At 41.5% G+C, this 21,229-nt stretch overlaps 1 protein-coding gene across 38 annotated transcripts in view; it reads left to right on the top strand.

The window, feature by feature from the left end:
* Nucleotides 1–9,139: 9,139 nt before the first annotated feature.
* Nucleotides 9,140–21,229, top strand: part of SYNCRIP (synaptotagmin binding cytoplasmic RNA interacting protein) — a 30,810-nt gene continuing 18,720 nt past the window's right edge. For 21 of the 38 annotated variants that reach the window (XR_014064993.1, XR_014064994.1, XR_014064998.1 and 18 more), the window contains exons 1-6: nt 10,013–10,192; nt 11,555–11,714; nt 12,409–12,527; nt 12,637–12,744; nt 15,349–15,462; nt 15,562–15,738. Coding sequence is in view for 19 of the 38 variants with exons in the window: in XM_081528680.1 (XP_081384806.1) it covers nt 11,567–11,714; nt 12,409–12,527; nt 12,637–12,744; nt 15,349–15,462; nt 15,562–15,738 (666 nt within the window). In the remaining 19 variants the exon portion in view is untranslated. Of the gene's footprint in view, nt 9,236–10,012; nt 10,193–11,554; nt 11,715–12,408; nt 12,528–12,636; nt 12,745–15,348; nt 15,463–15,561; nt 15,739–21,229 lie in introns of those variants that run through there. The other 17 variants (XR_014064999.1, XR_014065003.1, XR_014065002.1 and 14 more) reach the window with 5 other exon arrangements.

Below are 21,229 nucleotides of genomic sequence, written 5' to 3' on the forward strand. Positions count from 1 at the left end.
AGCATTTCTCATGATGTACTCTGCATATAAGTAAAATAAGCATGGTGACAATATACAGCCTTTACATACTCCTTTTCCTATTTGGAATAAGTCTGTTGTTCCATGTCCAGTTCTAACTGTTGCTTCCTAACCTGCATACAGGTTTCTCAAGAGGCAGGTCAGGTGGTCTGGTATTCCCATCTCTTGAAGAATTTTCCACAGTTTATTGTGATCCACACAGTCAAAGGCTTTGGCATAGTCAATAAAGCAGAAATAGATGTTTTTCTGGAACTCTCTCGTTTTTCCCATGATCCAGCGGATGTTGGCAATTTGATCTCTGGTTCCTCTGCCTTTTCTAAAACCAGCTTGAACAACTGGAAGTTCATGGTTCACGTATTGCTGAAGCCTGGTTTGGAGAATTTTAAGCATTACTTTACTAGTGTGTGAGATGAGTGCAATTGTGCGGTAGTTTGAGCATTCTTTGGCATTGCCTTTCTTTGGGATTGGAATACTGGTGTTCAAAATGTATTTGTGGAGTGATAGAATGAATGGATTCCTCTTAGCTTCTGCCTATTTCTGGTTTCTGCTTTCTTATAATTTTAGTTTGATATGACCTCTCATAGCCCCAGCTCTAACTCCCTCCTCAAGACATTGACTCTTTCTTTTGTTCTGCTCTAGATATGGTCTGGTACCTGATTCTGGTCCAATTAGTTGGGGCAAGGCAAGAAATAAAATGTGACAGCCTCGACTGCTCCCTTAGCATGGTTTTGGGGTATGGGTACCCTTGGAAAGAGCTTTGAGACACAACATGATAGACATATTCAGTGAAATAATTATTACTAAATTTTCCTTTTTTTGTGCCATGATTTATCTTGAATGTCTGAACAACCAAAGATTGCGTATATTCTGGGACTCCATTCAAGTAGAATGGGAATACTTTGATAAAACCATCCTTTGGCTGTATGTTTACATAATCATTGTCCTTTTTGTAATTAATTGTATAAAATCTGTTCCTCCTTATAACTTAACCTATCATCTTCCATTGTAAAAGCTAAAATGCAAACAGCTAACTCCTAATTTAAAACTCCTAATTTTAAAAAAAAGCTAAAAGCAGGACTTCCCTGGTGGTCCAGTGGCTAAGACTCAGCACTGTCATTGCAGGGGGCCTGGGCTCCATCCCTGATGAGAAATCTAGGTCCCACATGCCACAACTAAAGATCCCGTGTGCTGCAAGGCACAGCCAAATAAATAAATACTATTTTTTAAAAAAAAGCTAAAAGTAATAGGAAGATTATCTAGCATTTCAAGTGTATTTAAAATGTCAAGATTTTAAAAATTAATAGGTTTTGTTTTAAAAATAAAAATAAATAAATGCCCTATTTTAATAGAGTATTTTTAGATTTAAGAAAAATGAGCAGAAAGTAGAGTTTCATATACCTCCTCCCCCAGTCCTTTCTTCTATCATTAATATTGTACATTATTGTGTATGTTTGTTACAATTGACAAGCCAATATTGATTCATTGTTACAAACTTAAGTCCACAGTTAACATTAGGGTTTATTCATTGTGTAGTACATTCTATGGGTTTTGCCAAATGTATGATATGTATCCACTATTATATAATATTAATAGACCCACACAGAATAGTTTCACTACCCTAAAAATTCCAAGTGTTCCTTCTATTTAACCCTCCCACCCTCTGTTCCTCTTCTTGAACCCTTGACAACCACTGATCTATTTACTGTCTATTGCCAAATTCAGACTTAAATTGAAGAAAGTAGGGAAAACCACTAGACCATTCAGGTATGACCTAAGTCAAATCCCTTATGATTATTCAGTGGAAGTGACAAATAGATTTAAGGGCCTAGATCTGATAGACAGAGTGCCTGATGAACTATGGACAGAGGTTCGTGACATTGTACAGGAGACAGGGATCAAGACCATCCCTATGGAAAAGAAATGCAGAAAAGCAAAATGGCTGTCTGAGGAGGCCTTACAAATAGCTGGGAAAAGAAGAGAAGCAAAAAGCAAAGGAGAAAAGGAAATATATACCCATATGAATGCAGAGTTCCAAAGAATAGCAAGGAGAGATAAGAAAGCCTTCCTCAACGATCAATGCAAAGAAATAGAGGAAAACAACAGAATGGGAAAGACTAGAGATCTCTTCAAGAAAATTAGAGATACCAAGGGAATATTTCATGCAAAGATGGGCTTGATAAAGGACAAAAATGGTATGGACCTAACAGAAGCAGAAGATATTAAGAAGAGGTGGCAAGAATACACAGAAGAACTGTACAAAAAAGGTCTTCATGACCCAGATAATTACAATAGTGTGATCACTCACCTAGAGCCAGACATCCTGGAATGTGAAGTCAAGTGGGCCTTAGAAAGCATCACTACAAACAAAGCTAGTGGAGGTGATGGAATTCCAGTTGAGCTATTTCAAATCCTGAAAGATGATGCTGTGAAAGTGCTGCACTCGATATGCCAGCAAATCTGGAAAACTCAGCAGTGGCCACAGGACTGGAAAAGTCAGTTTTCGTTCCAATCCCAAAGAAAGGCAATGCCAAACAATGCTCAAACTACCACACAATTGCACTCATTTCACACGTAAAGTAATGCTCAAAATTCTGCAAGCCAAGCTTCAGCAGTATGTGAACCATGAACTTCCAGATGTTCAAGCTGGTTTTAGAAAAAAGGCAGAGGAACCAGAGATCAAATTGCGAATATCCACTGGATCATCGAAAAAGCAAGAGAGTTCCAGAAAAACATCTATTTCTGCTTTATTGACTATGCCAAAGCCTTTGACTGTGTGGATCACAATAAACTGTGGAAAATTCTTCAAGAGATGGGAATACCAGACCATCTGACCTGTCTCTTGAGAAACCTATATGCAGGTTAGGAAGCAACAGTTAGAACTGGACATGGAACAACAGACTGGTTCCAAATAGGAAAAGAAGTACGTCAAGGCTGTATATTGTCTCCCTGCTTGTTTAACTTATATACAGGGTACATCATGAGAAACGCTGGGCTGGAAGAAACACAAGCTGGAATCAAGATTGCAGGGAGAAATATCAATAACCTCAGATATGCAGATGACACCACCCTTATGGCAGAAAGTGAAGGAGAACTAAAGAGCCTCTTGATGAAAGTGAGAGAGGAGAGTGAAAAAGTTGGCTTAAAGCTCAATGTTCAGAAAACTAAGATCATGGCATCTGGTCCCATCACTTCATGGCAAATTGATGGGGAAACAGTGGAAACAGTGTCAGAGTTTATTTTTTTGGGCTCCAAAATCACTGCTGATGGTAATTGCAGCCATGAAATTAAAAGACGCTTACTCCGTGGAAGGAAGGTTATGACCAACCTAGATAGCATATTTAAAAGCAGAGACATTACTTTGCTGACAAAGGTCCATCTAGTCAAGGCTATGGCTTTTCCAGTGGTCATGTATGGATGTGAGAGTTGGATTGTGAAGAAAGCTGAGCGCCGCAGAATTGATGCTTTTGAACTGTGGTGTTGGAGAAGACTCTTGAGAGTCCCTTGGACTGCAAGGAGATCCAACCAGTCCATCCTAAAGGAGATCAGTCCTGGGTGTTCATTGGAAGGACTGATGTTGAAGCTGAAACTCCAATACTTTGGTCACCTCATGTGAAGAGTTGACTCATTAGAAAAGACCCTAATGCTGGGAAGGATGGGGCAGGTGGAGAAGGGGAGGACAGAGGATGAGATGGCAGGATGGCATCACCGACTCGATGGACATGGGTTTGGGTAAACTCCGGGAGTTGGTGATGGGCAGTGAGGCCTGGCGTGCTGCAATTCATGGGGTCGCAAAGAGTCGGACACAACTGAGCAACTGAATTGAACTGAACTGAACTGAATGTCATATAGTTCAAATCATATAGTACATAGACCTTCCAGATTGGCTTCTCTCAGCAATATGCAGTACAGATTCCTCCATGTCTTTTCATAGCTTCATAGTCCATTTCTTTATAGCACTGAATAATATTTCAGTATATGGGTACCAAAATTTATTTATCCATTCACCTATTGAAGAATACCTTAGTTGCTTTCATGTTTTGGCAGTTATGAATAAAGTTGCTGTAAACATCTACGTGCAAGTTTTTGTGTATACTTAAGTTTTCAACATAGTTTAGTAAATACCAAGAAATACGATGCTGGATCATATGGTGTGAGTATGTTTAGTTTTGTAAGAAACTGCTAACTATCTTCCAAAGTGGCTGTACAATTTTGCATTCCCCTAGCAATGAATAAGCATTCCTGTTGCTCCACATCCTTGCCAGCATTCAGTGTCAGTGTTTAGAATTTGGCCATGATAACTGGTGTGTGGTGGTCTTTCATTTTTTAAATTTGTAATCCTCTAAATGACCTAAGTTCAATTCCTGGGTCAGGAAGATCCTCTGGAGAAGAAAATGGCAACCTACTCGAGTATTCTTGCAGGGAGAATCCCATGTACAGAGGAGCCTGGTAGGCTACAGTCCATGACGTCACAAGAGTCGGACACGACTTAGCAACCAAACCACCAACCACCACCTAATGATATATGAGGTTGAGCATTTTTTTCTATATGTTTATTTGCCATCTGAATATTTTCTTTGATAAGGTGTCTGTTTAGATCTTTTGCTCATTTTTAAATTGAGTCATTTCTTTACTTATGGCTGAGTCTTAAGAGTTATTTGTATGTTTTGGATACTAGTTCTGTAAAAGATATATATTTTGCAAAGATTTACCCTCAGTCTATAGCTTTTCTTTTCATTCTCTTGGCAGTGTCTCTGCAGAGCAGAAGTTTTTAATTTTAACATAGCAGCCATTCAGTTACCATGAAAATAAGATGTCAGAGATGTTGCAAAAACTTTCTTGATTATTAGAAAGCGTCAACTGAATGACTTCCACAGTCTCTTTTGACACTAGGTTTTTATGGTTCTGTGAAAAGAACAAAGGTGTGCTGTGAACTTTTCACATATGAATTCTAGCCCCTATTTTTGCATTATAACATTAATAGATGATAATTGCAAAAAATTAGAAAATATAGAAAAGAAAAAAAGAAAATATGATCTTTAAAAAAGCAGTTCGGCATTTACTAGTGGAAGAATATGGATGACAAGCAAAATAGCCAAACAGCCATGACTTTATGCCTGCCTTTGATTACTTGCGAATTAACAGGTCTCTATCTTCTCAGTAATTCAAAGGTTACATGAATGGGAAAACAGTAATGAGGTCCATAAATAATTAACTTAAACTATTTATTGCAACAGGTATTACCAAAGTGTACGTGGTAAAAAAGTGTATAATGGTCTCCCTCCACCCTATCCTTCTTTCTAATTGTAATTGTTCTCTAGAAACAAAAATCTTTATGTCCATGATAACTTGCTATGTACATACGCACAGACCTGCAAGCTTCACAAGTCAGGGATCAATCTGTGTCATTCGTGACATATAACACTGTGAACCTAGTGCATACCAGAGAGCTCGGTATGCAGAAGATGCTCAATTGAATGAATAAATGTCACACTGTACACTGTTCTATAGGTGGTTTTAAAAATTTTTTAAGAATATAGCCTGGATATCTTTCCATGTAAGGATATTGGTAGCTACCTCATTTTTTCCAGTGACTCCAGAATAATTGACTCAATGTATGCACACTATAATTTATTCAACCAGTTCCCTGTCACTGGATGTTTAGCTTATGTATATATTTACAAACAACACACCCACACACACATAAACATTACAAACAATACTTAAGTACATATTATAGTCTAATTATTGTGTAAAAAAAAGTCATATCAATCTACCCTCTCACTCCCTTGGGAAGACTTAAGTTACCTGGACACATCTAGCTGCCCTAGAGGCTAGAAGTGAAATTTCTAGCTAGACAGCATGTACTAGGTTATAAGGCATTCACAGTGGAAGGATGGAAGGTGGAAGGATGGAAGAACAGACTTGGAGGAGCAGGGTTTATAAATGCAACCATTATTTAGTTATTAAAAAAAACCCTCTCATCTCACCAGCACTGAACATGCGTGTCAATTTCTCCACATCTACAGTGGGGGGTGATATCCCAAATCAAATATCATCAGTCTTTGTCATTGTTGCTGTTATCTTTGTTTGGAGCAAGGGTTCAAATAAGGGGTATAGCTGGTGATTTTGCTATAAAGGAAAGTTGGGATTCAAATGAGGAAGATCTTAAGTGGCAAATATGAATGACATCTGAATATTTTTAAGCTGTGAAAAGTTGGAGAAAGAGTTTGAGAAATTTTTTAAAAATATATTGTAAAATGTTTGAGCTAGAAGAGATCTTAAAAAATCTCTCTTTCAGTGTACTTCTTTTATAGATGAGGAAATCAAAATTCTGAGAAGTGAATGGATTTATCCAAGCTCACACTACTCATTAGTAACCCATCTGGGGTTAGTATCAAGGCTGTTTGCATCTCAGCCTATCATCATGTTTTTTCTTATTAGGGACATATGACATATGCACGTTATTTTTATTTTATTTATTATTTTTGGCTGTGTTGGGTCTTCTTTGCTGTGTGCAAGCTTTTTCTATTTGTGGTTTGTGGGCTTCTCTTTGCAGTGGCTTCTCCTGTTAGGGAGCATGGACTCCAGGCGGGGGCTCAGTAGTTTGCAGCCACGGGCTTAGCTGCCAGCAGCATGTGGGATCTTGCCAGAACAGGGTTCAAGCTCAAGTCCCTCGCATTGGCAGGCAGATTCTTAACCACTGGACCACCATGGAAGTCCCTATCATCATTTGGTTTCATTCAGTAAATATTTATTGAGCATCAAAGCCTGTGTTCAGTACTAAAGAGGATTCAAGGGAAGTAAGGACACATATTTATTGAGAACTTTCTTGTGTCAGATTTTCATATACATTTCAATTTAGCCCAATGCATTGTACCAAATGAATCTATCTACTAGTTTATTTTTTAAAGAATTATTAGGAGTTCCCCATGTTTCAGTCACAGTAGTAATTCTTTGACATCAAGCCAAAAATATATTAGCTAATTTTCATGGCAAAAGCAGGAACAAGAAAAGTAATATTAATAGATAAGAGTGTCTCTGAGCCTCTTTGCCTGCATGTAAGAAATAAATTTGTTACAACAATGAAACCACCTCGAGGCTTGCAAAGGAGTTAGGACTGTGCCATGATATTACTGTAGGTACTGAAAAAATTCATATGAATAAGAAGTTCTGTAGGTCAGGAGGAAAATTATACTGTCGCTTCTCTTAACAGGATGTCAACTGGAGAGCATAGCTGATAGCTTTTTTCTCAGGCCTGCTCAGGGCATCTCTGTCGAGGTTTCTGTCTAGGTCCTCAGTGTGTGCCATCCTGAGAGATGCCAGAATTGAGAGAAGGCCAGTGGAAAGTTCGGAAGGGGGCGGAGATTTGGCTGCAGAGATGTGTGGGGCAGATCTGATAGAGGGCTTTACTGATCTAGTTAAGGATTTGGTTCTAAGTGTACTGGGAAGCTAATGAAGGGCTTTAAGCAGATGCTCCAGAGTCTTATTTGCAATTAAAAGACAGACAGACACACACACAGCAGATGCTCCTGAGTCTTATTTGCAATTAAAAGACAGACAGACAGACACACACACACACACACAAGCTTTGAATGGTTTAGGAAAGCTTCAGGGATGGACGAATCAGCAGGCTGTGTACCAGGTATTAGGCGATGGTAGCTTATATGTTTGTAACATAGAAAGAAACATGTATCAGAAGACAAAATTTACAGAACTTCACTGAGAGGTCATTGAGGGAGCAGGTACTGTCCTGAATGACTCTGGCTTTCAGCTAATGCTGCTGGATGCAAGTAGGGGACATTCACTGAGGTGGGAACTCTGGGGACCGATCATTAGGACGAAGATCTTGTGTTGATTTTTGCAAAGTTGATTTGGAGTGCCTAACGCCCACATAAAGGTCTGTGGGTGGGTGGGTTAGACAAAGGAATTCCGGGTGGAAGGACTAGAGATTTCAATTTGGGGGATCTGGTCAGCTGGTAGACGACATTACCTAGGTAAAGGCACTTCTCTTCTTTTTCTTCTTCTAAAGGAAAGTTGATCTTCAGAAAAGTCTAAAAGTGTTGGATGGTTCAGGTCGATTATTTTCATTCTTTAATGTGTACGATTGCTCAGTTTTGATTGTATTTTTGTATTAAACATCTTGGTTATTTGTTTTCATTTATAACGTTATCTACAACCTTTGAATTATGAACTAAAACCCTTATTGATGAATTAGCTGAATACAATAGCAGGTCCACGTATGACAGTAAGAAACTTTAGGTAATGAAGAGCTCAGATCTTTGCTGAACAGTGTGGCTGGTCTTGTCAAAATATTTAAAAAATGTTGTATCTTCATCCAGGCACCAATGAGAATGATTGGACATATGATATGTTAAAGCACTTTGAAGAGTAGTCACCTAACTTTTTCTTGCACCACTGATTTGTCGTCATAGAATAGATTGTTTAGGGAACCAGTAAGCTCTTAAAAATAAGCTTGCTTTTTAATTAAAAAGACACTATTCCTATTTTTCATTACAGCTGCATTAAGTAAAATTAATATCCACATCGTGTCTGAAACTCAAATGTCTGTCTTGTCTTTCTTGTACCTAGTACACGGTTACAGAAGAAATGTCACTTCAGTTTTTTGAAAAGAAACACAGATACGTGCTTCACAGTTGCCCAAACCACGCAGCTTTGTGCTGCATCAAGTTGCTCAAACTGTGCTGCGAGGAAGCCCGTAACTGCTTAAAAGGCCAGGGACTGAAAAGGAGTATTGCACAACTCTTCACCACCCAGCGGTTTCGCTTCCAAATCTGGCTTTCGTATCATCCCGAGGCGGGAGCAGCTCCTTGCTCCACTGGAGACAGCCGGTCCCCCTTCAAAAGCAGCCGGGGTTTCCTCGTCCCAGCCCCGGGCGCCCCTCCCTCCCGAGGTTCCCGTGGAAGGGAAGCCACGCGGGCTGGGACCCCGGAGTTCCCATTGTCCAGCAGGGGAGACCCAGTCTCCCCGGAGCGACTCCCGCATTCGGGTCCCTCAAGCCAGGTGGACCAAAGGTCCGCGGGTCTCCGCGCCGCTCCCCTCCCCCGCCGCTCCATTGTCTGCCTCGCCCCGCCCCGGGGGACACGTGCGCCTGCAGCCTCCCGAGCGAGGAGAGCGCGGGGCGGCGGCGGCGTGGACACCGCCTGGAACGGCTACGCGGCCGCGGCGCCGAAGGCGCTGGCCGGGCGCGCACGGACGGGTGGGTACTCTCAGGGCAGCTGCAGTCGCGTTCCGCGCCCCCCGCCCCGTTCCCGGCTGGCCCAGGACTGAACGGGGGGTGGGGCGAGCGGGAGCTCGGTGGGGGTGGCGTGCGCGTGGTGCCGCGGTGGGGGTGGGGCGGGGCGGGGTGGGGAGATGCCTGTCTCCTGACAAAGGAGAACGAGTGGGACACGCTGAGCCGGCCCGTCCCGCCCCGCCCCGCTCCGCTCCGCCCCGCCCCACCCGGAGGGGAGCGGGAGGGGGAGTGTCGGGAGGGGAAGGGGCGGGCCTTTCATTCACTCTTGGCCCCTCCGCCGCCGCCGGGGCGGAAGGGCGGGGTCTCGCGCCCTCCCGTGTGATGAGGAGCGAGGGTGGCGGGGAGTGGGGGCGGAGCCCGCGGGCGCGCGTCCCGAGGCGTAGGCTACGTCGTCACGTCAGCGCGGGAGAGAGAAAGAGAGGAGCCGACTCGGCAGGGACTGGGGGACGGGGCCGAGAGAACGAGCGAGGGAGGGAGCGAGTGAGCAAGCGTGCAGCTAGGAGGGGAAGGGCAGCCACTTGTGCCTGAGCGGCTGCGAACCACAGTGCGAGCGGTGGGAGAAAGAAGCAGGGAGAAGAAGAAGGACCCAGGGAAGAGGGCTGACGGAGGCTGGTGGTGGTGGGAGAAGGAGAAGGAGGAGCTGGAGGAGGGCAGGGGCTGAGAGAGTGAGTGAGAGAAGCGGACGCGCGAGGGAGGGGAGGGAAGGGGGGGGGTGTCACGCGGAGGCGCGCGCGCGCGCGCGCGCACCGGGAGCGCGCTCGGAGGCGAGTGGAACTGGATCGGGTTTGCTGCCAGCGGCGTGAGCTTCGGCCGCCATTTTACAACAGCTCCACTCGCGCCGGACACAGGGAGCAGCGAGCACGCGTTGCCCGCAACCGGATCTCCTCGGACAGGATTCCTCCGCCGCAGCCCAACGGGGAGGTAACGACCGCTGGGACCCGGGTCTGGGCAGGGAGCTCCGTGACATTGTGGAGTGAGCTGGGGGAGGGCGGTGCGGGGAGAAACCGGCTTTTCTGGAAAATGGATTCCAAGGGAGAGGGGAGCACGTTGACTGGGGCTGCTCGGGAGTAGGCCGCGGCCCACGCCGTCACTTCCTCCTCCCTTCCATGTGCTGCCGCTGTTCGGGCTTTGTCTGCGGCGCTCCAGGGAGGAGGCGGCCCCGTGGCCCGCGCGGACCGCGAGCGGCGACGGAGTTGGTGCTGTCGTGGCCGTCGCCGCGGCGCGGGAGTGGGCGGAGAAGAGCCGGTTCCGTCCCGCAGCCGCGCGGCGGGCTTGGGTGGTGCTTGGGGTCTGGCGGGCGTGGGGCAGTTCGCGGAACGCCCTCACGCCGCCGGCTTGCCGGCCCCGGCCCGCGGGTGGCACCAGCGGCCCCCGCGCCGCAGTCAGTGCCCGGACCGGCCGGGGGTGGGGGCTTGTACCGTGCGCCACGGCGCACGTCTCGGCGGGGCGGGCGGCCGGGGGTCGCCGGCGCCCGGGGCAGAGAGAGCCATGTGTCACGGCCGAGACGGCGGCGCTGGGGGGCGGGGAGAGTCTGTGGCCTGGCGCCGCTGCGGCCTCGGTGTCGAGGGGCGAGGTTGTGCTGCTGCTGCTGGCTGGGGGCTCCGGCCGCGGCTTTGGGTTGCTGTCGGGAGCTGGTGACGGTCGTCTTGGCCTGGGACTCGGTGGGTTGCCGTTGAAGGAAGTTGTAGGACATTTGAAGGCGCGGAGCACGTGTTTCTAATGGGTTCCCGGTGGCCGCGGCGGTGAGGCTGCCGCTCTGGGTGCGGAGTCGGGGGAGGGCTTTGGGGTGCGGGGTGAAGGGTGGAGAAGCGGGGTGGTGGGAAGGTAGGTTGTGTGAGCGCTTTGTTCTTCGCTGGCTGTTGTTACTGATCTTTAAGCGGCAGGCGGGAAAAGCGCGCACTTTGGGGGTTTACCTTTGAGAGGGAAAAGCCCAGCTTTGCTTGTTCCACACACACCTCATTCTCTGTATGGGCACAGTTGCATGTGGCACGCTGGCTCGTCCTCGTGCTGGTTGGGCTCCATTTGTAATGTGGTTTTTCCTAGGGAGTGTTAGCAGGTGAGTCAGGGGTGGTGCTAAGGAAAAACGTAGTGGATCCGTCTTTCGGTGCCCCGCGCTCCAAATCTGGCTTGTCAGGCGACAGTGACTTTAAAGTAAGGCCTGTTTAAAGGGATGTATAGGCTGGCTGGTGTAGAAATTGGTAGAGAAAGTCAAGATTGGGGCTCTCATATTGTCCTACCCTTTTTGAAGATACTAGTTTAATTTTGCTTATTGCGTTTGAACAGATCTCTGGAAACATGGCTACAGAACATGTTAATGGAAATGGTACTGAAGAGCCCATGGATACTACTTCTGCAGTTATCCATTCAGAAAATTTTCAGACATTGCTTGATGCTGGTTTACCACAGAAAGTTGCTGAAAAACTAGATGAAATTTACGTTGCAGGTAAGAACTAACACTTGCAAAATTACATTATGAAATTTTTCTATTGGATTTCTGGCTTTGAACTAAAATAGCAACTTTTTGTGGTTTCCAAGAAGTGTGGGACCTGGAGTTTTGCCTTGTTGTGCTAGTAGGTTCTTGTGAACTAGAGGTTGAGGTGTGTAGAGGGAGGGAAGAAGGAAGGGTTAGGTGGTAAAGGCTGGATGGCCAGATGGTTAAGTACATGATGGTAGCAACAGCTGCTGAATGTTGGGAGCAGGCTGTGTGACTTTTGGGGGTATTTTTATGGTAGGATTCTGGTCAAATAACTTGGTAATTGTAGACTTGTAGTTTATCTGTCTCGGTGTGGCTGTTGCTTTTTTTAGTGGTATTTGAAATTGAGTGGAGGTTCCCGTGTCATGCTCGGTACTTTGTTGGTTGATTTTAGAGTTTGTAAGCCCATGTATTTACCTTAGAAATACTCAGTGTTCAGAACTGCCTGACTTAGGATAAGATAAAAAAGTTGATTCATTATTTTAAGTATGGTTGAGAGGCTTTCTTTAGTTTATAATGGCTAAGGTACGTGTGTTTTTCATTACACAGATAAAGAGGAATGGAAGAATTTGTAGTTGGCACCTGCATTGGCAAACATGGTCTTAAAAAAAAACTTTCTAAAAATATTAAAAGTTGACAACTAATTAAGTTTTTTCTTCTCCAGGGCTGGTTGCACATAGCGATTTAGATGAAAGAGCTATCGAAGCTTTAAAAGAATTCAATGAAGACGGCGCATTGGCAGTTCTTCAGCAGTTTAAAGACAGTGATCTCTCCCATGTTCAGGTAACGTTAGTTTGATGTCAGTGTAGAAAAAAAAGTAGTTTTGACTGTTTCATTCGGTTAGCTATACTTAAGACTTACTCTTGAAAATAATTGGAAAATTCCTTTACAGAACAAAAGTGCCTTTTTATGTGGAGTCATGAAGACTTATAGGCAGAGAGAAAAACAGGGGACCAAAGTTGCAGATTCTAGCAAAGGACCAGATGAAGCAAAAATTAAGGTATGTCTTTAAAAAGTTTCTTTTTTACTCCTTTCAGTTTTAAAGTTTTTTGTTCGTTGTTTTGACTATTTTCTAGCTTGGGTAAATATTCTTTGGGTGTGAAATTATTCCTTGTGTGTGTTGTAATGTTGAGAGTTAATGACCATAAGATAACTTGTTAATGTTTTCTCATTACTATTTTTTGAAGTGTCCTGCCTTTAACAGTTTCTGTTTCTAAACACCTTTGAAATTTTTCTTGGTACCCATGTATTCTTTCTTAAATCTGTGCTGTTGGTATTCTAAATAAAAGATTTAAAGAAATACAGTCACCATATTTTTCACATGAAACCTGCAAGTCCAGGTTAACTGACAGTGGAACCAAAAGGGGAGGGGATCAGCTCACCCCATACTGATGGAGAGTGTACATTTAGCAGTTGACTGCTTTTCTTAGGATTCTCAAGCCCCCAAATTAAATGAGTTTAGTATTTTAACACTGCCTTCTTCCTCATTCCTTAGTGTGGGTTTTTAAGGCTAATTTGTTCATTTCTAAAAGCAGCTTTTAATGATAAAATTGATTACTGTAGACATGTAAATGAAGAAAGTGAGGCTGAGAGTAGAAGTTTCCTTTGCGCTCACCCAAGTCACATAGTAGTAAAGTCAACTAGATTTTGATCTTTGTGTTTTTTACTTGTGTTGATTTTTTGGTTCATAGAAAATATGATGATCATACTAGTTTTAACCTAGTCGTCTTAACATAGTGTGGCCCTGCTCTTGAACCCAGGGTTCTAGTTTAAGAAAATGTTATTAGGAAGGGTATGGGTGTCAGTTGTGTTTTAATGGGAAGTATGGAGTTAGTAGTTAATGTATAAACTTGAGGCTTTCAAGTGAGTGAATTGTATCTGAACTATAAATCTAGTTTTTCCAAAGAAATGGAATATATAGCTGTTACTCATTGTAATTAGATCAGTTGTAAGTAAATCTACACTGAAAGTTATTAAAATTTTCTAAAAAGTTGAAGATTTAGTTTGTGAAACATTCAGTTCTGTCTTTGGAAGGGAGTGGCTTAAAGCTTTAGTGTGACTTAAATTGTGGCAAGAAATCAGACATTTTTATAGAGTATTTTTTTTAGAGGGACTAAGTGTTTCCTATTTGTTTTTAGGGATTGACATAAAACAAGTATTATTTGGGTCATATAAAGATTAAAGTGAAAGAAGCACAGGGATTGCATGTGGGAAAAAGGGAAGATGAGCCGTTTAATGGTTTAGTTTAATGTGATAGTAAGAAATTTGAGTTTATTTTTGTTACTAACCCAATATTGCATTGTTAAGCAAATATATTTGGGTATAGTAGAAAAAGACTACTTAAAACGTGTACCAACTTTGTGGACTTTTTTGTTAAAAGAGTTTAGGAATAGAGTTTTTATCAATTACGGTATCTTTCCATAACTATTTAATGTTCTTTGGGTAGAAATAAGGGCTTCCCTGGTGGCTAAGAAGGTAAAATGTGTGCCTACAATGCGGGAGACCTGGGTTTGACCCCTGGGTCCGGAAGATCCCCTGTAGTAGGAAATGGCAACCCACTCCAGTACTCTTGCTTGGAAAATTCCATGGACGGAGGAGCTTTGTAGGCTACGTCCATGGGGTCGCAAACAGTTGGTAGAAATAAAATCTGTCCAGTCTTTTTCATTTAAGGACTAAGGTGCTCCTCCCCCCATCACTTAACAGCATTTTGATAAGTTTTGTCATGTGCCTGGTATTAGTTTATCAGCTGATTATTAGATTCTTTTTATTTAGAAAACTAGTTGTGTGCATTGTGGGCGAGATGGTGGGAAAGGAATAATCTTGCTTTTTCCTTAGGCTAACAGTGGATGACTACTTTCTACTCTTGCTTATAATAAGGGATAAAAAGAATCTTTTTATGCTCTGAGTTAAATATAAGTTGTATAAATTTTAACAGTTCACTCTTAGGGAGATAATGTGTAGAGATTATATCGTGTTGCAGTCTCATAAAGTTTCCAAAATCATTTTGGCTCTCTTTTTGAGTGATCCATGCTGTCCTGTGAAGCATGGTACTTGAATGTCAAATGAATAAGAGGTTATTTTTCCTGCATCTCCTCTTAAGTTTCTGGATTTAGTTGGAGGAGTGTAATTTGTAAAGGTTGGTGAAACTCCCAGAATGGCAGTAGGTACCTTGGAGTGTGGGTTACTGGGAAATTTGTTGGGTAAGAAAGCTAGGTTTGGGAGAGATAAGTTATCCACCTCCTCCTTCAGGAGAGAATTTCAGCTTAATTATGCAGTCATTTTTTAGAAGGGCAGAATAGATAAACCTTGCCTTGAGAGTTGTTGATGAATCAATATTTTGTGTTGTTCACTAAGCACTACTCAGTAATTGGAGACCAGAAAATAATTTGACCAGGATCCTGAAACTTTCATTATAAATTAGGGCATATTATTAATTATAAGCACACATTAAAATAGTTCTAAAACAGACAACAAAAACCTGTTAGTAGGGAATATTGCCAAGATAAATGGAAAGATTTGAACAAAATCGATTTTTTCATAACTACTTGCTGCACGGGTGTGGTCTTATGAATGAAATATATTAATGACATTTGAACTTTTTAAGGCACTCTTGGAAAGAACAGGCTACACACTCGATGTGACCACTGGACAGAGGAAGTATGGGGGACCGCCTCCAGATTCCGTTTATTCAGGTCAGCAGCCTTCTGTTGGCACTGAGGTAAAGCAACTAAAAACTTGTACCCTTTGTAGTAAATGCACACGTGTCTGGTTTCTTATAGAATTTCTCCATGGTTTTTACTTCATGTTTAATTTACAGATATTTGTGGGGAAGATCCCAAGAGATCTGTTTGAGGATGAACTTGTTCCATTGTTTGAAAAAGCTGGACCTATATGGGATCTTCGTTTAATGATGGATCCACTAACAGGTCTCAATAGAGGTTATGCGTTTGTCACTTTTTGTACAAAAGAAGCAGCTCAGGAGGCTGTTAAACTGGTGAGTTTTTTTTCTTTCAGTCTTCACATTTGCTGTTTTTAATTAAAGCCAGGCCTTTTCTCATTGTGTTAACAATGTTTTTGAAGTGCTGATTAGGCACTGTCTTTCACATTTTCTGTGTACATGTTACAGCAGTATCTTTTGCAGGTATAGTTGAACTGACTCAGGATCTATAAGGTAGTGTGATGGAGTTATAGTTACTGGTTCTTTGAAACATTTGGCTTAGTGACTTTTTTAATTCTAGGAATGTTAAAAGATATAAGAAAGTAACTGTAGTAGACAGGGCTCCTGTTGGGCCATATCTGGCTATCCCTTTTTAGAAATGTTTCATGAAGACATTGTGATGATAACTTTCTAGTTAATGAAATAAGGGATTTTATGGCGAGTGGCAGTATTTGATTTAAAAATAACAGATGTCAAGTGAGGACCTAGTTATTTTCCCAATTTTAAAGAATTTTAATATTTCAAGTTATGACTTACATAACTCCTTCAAATTAGTTTTATTAAATTCTGTGACTCAAGTGGTTTCTACATTTTGTAGTTGAAGATGTCATAAGTTAATTTCAATCCAAGAGATATATCAAATAGTGCAGCTGGGAAGGAACTTTTGTAAATGGTTCACTATGGCAGATGTTTGTTTTGCACTGTCTGACTTAGTGTTATATGGGTAATTCTAAGCAAACTTGAAATTCTTAGACTGATTATTCCTGAATTTTATTTTTTCTTTCCTCACCATCATCTATATCACATTTTAAGGCAAGCCTTAAGGAGAAAAAGGAAACAAATACACTTGATTTAGCTTGCTGTATAGCTTGCATCTCTCCACTGGTGTGTGTAATTGAATATTGTAAGGTTAACATTAGAAAAGTATGCTACTTGGGAAGAATAAAGAATTCAGGATTTTGGGTATTCCTGTTTAAATCAAGGCTGATTTTTCCCTTCTCTCAAAGAATGCTATTTCAGAAGGGAGAGTATATAGCATTCCATTCAGTGGTAACCTGTGAACTGTCAAGATGTTAGTTTAAACACTTTAAGTAAAATTGAGGGCTTTTTAGGGTTCTGGAAAGATAAACTGTAGAAATCATCCAGCTGAATCTAAAAGAATAGAACATTTTGCCAGATAGTAATAAAGTAGCAGCAAGTTTTAATGTGGAAATGTAGAGTGATTAAGAAGGCAATGAGCTATCTTATCTTACTACAAAAAGCTTGCGTAGAATTTAATGATGTCAGACCCAATTTATTTACAAGGTATTACATAAAGCTTAAGTTTTGTTTAGTGGTGTGATTACTTAGTGTTACAAGTAATGATATGTGTATTTATTAATATTTTTAATAGGAATTATTAAACCAACACTTGACTAAATTTTTGCTGCCAAAATACACCAATTACAGTAGGTCCTCACTAGAATATTTCTAGGTGATGTTCAGAATCTTCATAGTAAAGAAACATAATTAGAAGAAGATACATAATCCAGTCCTAACATGACAATTTTGAGTGCCAATAAATACACATGAAATATGTTTCAGTTTGGGCAGTTGCCTTAGGTTAACATAATGTAGTCCAAAATTGCATTGCTGTAGGCTTAGAGTAGTTTTAATAACATAGTTAAGTTTTTGACTGTAACGCAGAAATTTCCAGATAGCCAAACAGCTATTTTGATTGGTTTGGAAACAACTCTTGTCCTAAATAAACCTTTTTACATTTTTTTCCTGGGTTTGGATTTGAGTCCTTATCTGGGGGAATAATTACTTTTTGCTGTCCAATCAATAGGAGGCTCTGCACTTTAGTGTCTTTTTAAAGATAGTCTTAGTACTGGGATGTTAGCACTGGGATGAATTGGATGTATTGTATTGATTTTTCTGAAGAGATGTTTTACCATAGAGTTAGGACTGAGCAACTACTTCTGGATCAGATTCCAAATCTGAGGTTGCTGGTGATTATGGTGATAATATAATTGGGAGACTTGCCTTAGTACAACAGTAAAAGAAAGGACTAGGCTTTTGAGGAAATGAAACATTCTAGAGAAATAAGAAACTGAAGTTGATTTGGATGTTTCTTGCTACCTTGTTTTGATTCCTGGATATGAGTAACACCCAAATGTATTTTTTAAGGAAGCATATTTTGAAGACTGTTCCTACTTGTGTCATATCACAAGTCTACTTGAATTACAGCTTTATCAAAGAAGTTTTTATATGATAGTTGAACTCTTCTAGTTGTACATAATCAAATGTTGAGAAAATGCCTTTTTTACGTTATTTATAGATCAGACAAGATTGAAGCAGCATCACTTTTTGGTTTCCTATACTTTGAGTATCTTGAGAAATGCCTTAGATTGAGATAGATTATGTATTTGGTCTTATTTTTTGATATATATAATTCAACAATGACCTCCAATAAAAACTGTAGATTTTAAAGTTGCATCTGAATTACTTGTAGAAGTGGGTTGATGTTAACAGCTGAAGAGACATGAAGTTAGAAGCAACTGCAAACTACTTAGTCACCCTGTTTTCAGCTAACATCTGCCTTGTATTTGGGGGAATAAGAAAATGTATCTCTAAATGATGATAGTCTAGCCGCGGAAGCAAGATCTAAATTTGTGAAAAGGTGTGTAATAGCTACCACTTGTGTGCTTAAGGCACAGGGGCTTTGTGCTCTGTGCCACGTTATTACTTTCAAATACCACTGCAACCCATTCTTCAAGGTAAGTGAAATAACTTCTTTCTGCAGTGAATAAATAGACTGGGTGGCTTGCCCAAGGCCATGCAGATTTAGTTTATTTAGCGTGTTCTTACTGTTAACTGGACATAACATTTTAAACCAGCAGTATATGTTATGTTGCCCATGAGCCTGATTCTTTGTGTAGTGGTTTAGGTGGTCTTAAAAGGTGTTAAGTGTAAGTCTTCTCTGCTGCCAAATTTATTTTTGGCATCTAACCAGTTTGTACCATCTTCCTGCTACACCCTAGTCTGAGGTACCATTTGAAGAGTCCTAGCTAATCTCATTGCTTTCTGTTGCCCCTTTACAGTCTTAACATTTAGCTGTGTAGGTTAGATCACAGCATTCCCATCCTGAGGATAATGGCTTCTAAACAAGGCTCTATCTGATCAAGTTTCTGCTTAACCTCTCTCCTCCTACTCTTCATTACCCTTCCATCCATACTTTGCCTTTGTTGTCCTCCTCAAAAGCTATGACCATTTCCAACTCAAAGTTACCTTCTGTGCTTTCCACCACTTCCCAGTTAGCCCAGCTGCTGCCTTCTTATCAATCAAATTTTCTTAGAAGGCCTTTGTAAGAAAGGCTTACCACCCAGTTGCCCCATGACAGTATACTGAACATGGTTAAGAAAAAGAATGCTTAGATGTACTTAAAATTATTTCTTGACTTTGTAAGATTATTTGCATCTCTCTTCCTTTCAGATCATTTGCTCTTTTTCTGCGTCCCTGACATTCAGAACAGTGCCACTATAGAATAGGTACTGGATAAATAACCTGACAGGCTGACCAGTGCTGTCTTATTGAAGGATTTTCTAGCTTCCATTTGCAATTATTCTCTGCTACCATCAGCCCTAGGGATTAACATAGATTCATGGGGAGGGTGACACTTTCTCCTGTGTAGCATTTGGTGTTGTCACAAAGTCCAAGAGGAACGTGGGCAAGTGTGTGTGTGTATTTGTATGGTGTGCTTCTGGAATTGGAGCCCAGGGCAACTGGCTCTGCAAGTGCCCATTATGGTCCAATACCGTGGAAGTGTCTTACTGAAAAAACTTTCCTTGTAAAGACTGGAATACTGACCTCTATTGACACATTAAGTTGTGACTTTAATAGCCACTGATGGTTTATTCACCACTGGTTGTATACACCATGTACAACCACTTCGATGAATGGAGCTGAGAAGAGAGGTCCACAAAGTATTTTAAGTAGCAGTTAGCAAATGTTTACTGCGAATAACATGAAAACTTCCACTATGAGCGTACAAGTAGTTTGATCCAGTTCTTGACTTTGGGGTTTCTGGAACATGAGAGGCTAACTACAGTTAATTAAAGTGGAAGCTGGTGGGTCACAGGGTAAAGGAAGGATGAAGGGATAGATTGCTTTGAGTTGGGGTTGTTAGAGAAGGCTTTGTCCTAAAGAGGTTTGAGTAGGGAGGGCAGTGAAGGAAATCGATGAATTGAGTTGAAGCAGTGTTTTGTGGGAGAAAGATGAAACTTGTTTAAGTGAATGCTAAAAGGCAGTGTAGTCATTGACTACCGGGCTGAGTTGCATGGTGCCATTGAAGTTTTGAGCGTTAGTGTAGGTTGCATGATGTAAATATGTTATAGATTGTATTTCTTTTTTCCTTATCAGTGATTTGAATGAGGGTATAGTTGGACTGGTTGAAATGTTTGGTGACTTGAATCTACATGTGGTGATAAATGCCATGGGGGATGACAAAATAAGGATCTGAAAAGATTTTGATAGCCTGGGACCGTAGTTTATACCAGAAGGGTGGAATTGAGTGGGGTTGAAAGTCAAGTCCTATACACAGCTTACTCACAAGTAAACTGTAGTGTGTCAGCAGTGTGGTATGATTGCCAAATAAGCCTAGATAATCTTGGACTGCATGTTATAGAAGCTGGCGTTCAGAAGTGTTAGAATAGTCTCTAGCTTATTCTAGACTCCTCAGTCTTTGCCTGCATTTGTATTGTGTTATGAATGTCACTTTCGTGACACTCTTAGAGGCATTTTCCAATTTCAGAGAAGGAATGATTAGCCAAGCAGAGGGGACTGAGTCGTAAGCATTGTGGATAGGTATGTGAAGTGCCTCATTTGGAGGAGGAAATAGATTTATTGGAGAATTTTTAGAGAAGTAGGTTTGACTCAATACAAAGAAGACTTAAGTGGACAGGCTTGGGAGGCAGTCGTTTTGCTGCTATAAGGAGAGTTAGGACTGAGCAACTACTTCTGGATCAGATTCCAAATCTGAGGTTGCTGAGTTTCTGGGGATTTGCTGACTGATTGGCTATGAGGCAAGGAAAGAGTGACTTAGTGTTTTTGAGCCTGGGTGATGGGAATGTTCCAGGCTTTACAACTCATTTTGGTGTTCTGAAATACTGAAATTATATTGGTTCATCTTTGGGTTTTTTTTCATCTTTGTTTTATTTGATACCTCACTGTGCTACTGGATCTAAAAGCTAGATTTCTAAAACTTGTTAATTTCAGTGCCAACTTTCCTAGAGTTTGGAAAAGATCATGTTTTTGTTTATCTTGATACCATCATATAGTCCTGATTACTTAACCCTTGAGGGTAAGGGTTTATCAGCATTAAATTAGAATCTCTAGTAAGCATCAGAACAGTTGTTTTGTAATGCCTTTCTACCATCTAAGTCACTGTTACTCACCTGCTAGGATATAAAGTTTAATTTTGACTTTTAAGATGATAGATAGGCCTTAAAAATGCTAGAGTAAGAAAAGTTAACTCAAATATACATATAAAAGTGCATGCTTAATCTGT

This window comes from Giraffa tippelskirchi, chromosome 9 (assembly GCF_054371585.1).
Source record: "Giraffa tippelskirchi isolate mGirTip1 chromosome 9, T2T-mGirTip1v1.2.pri, whole genome shotgun sequence".
In the NCBI taxonomy this organism is placed as follows: Eukaryota; Metazoa; Chordata; class Mammalia; order Artiodactyla; family Giraffidae; genus Giraffa; species Giraffa tippelskirchi.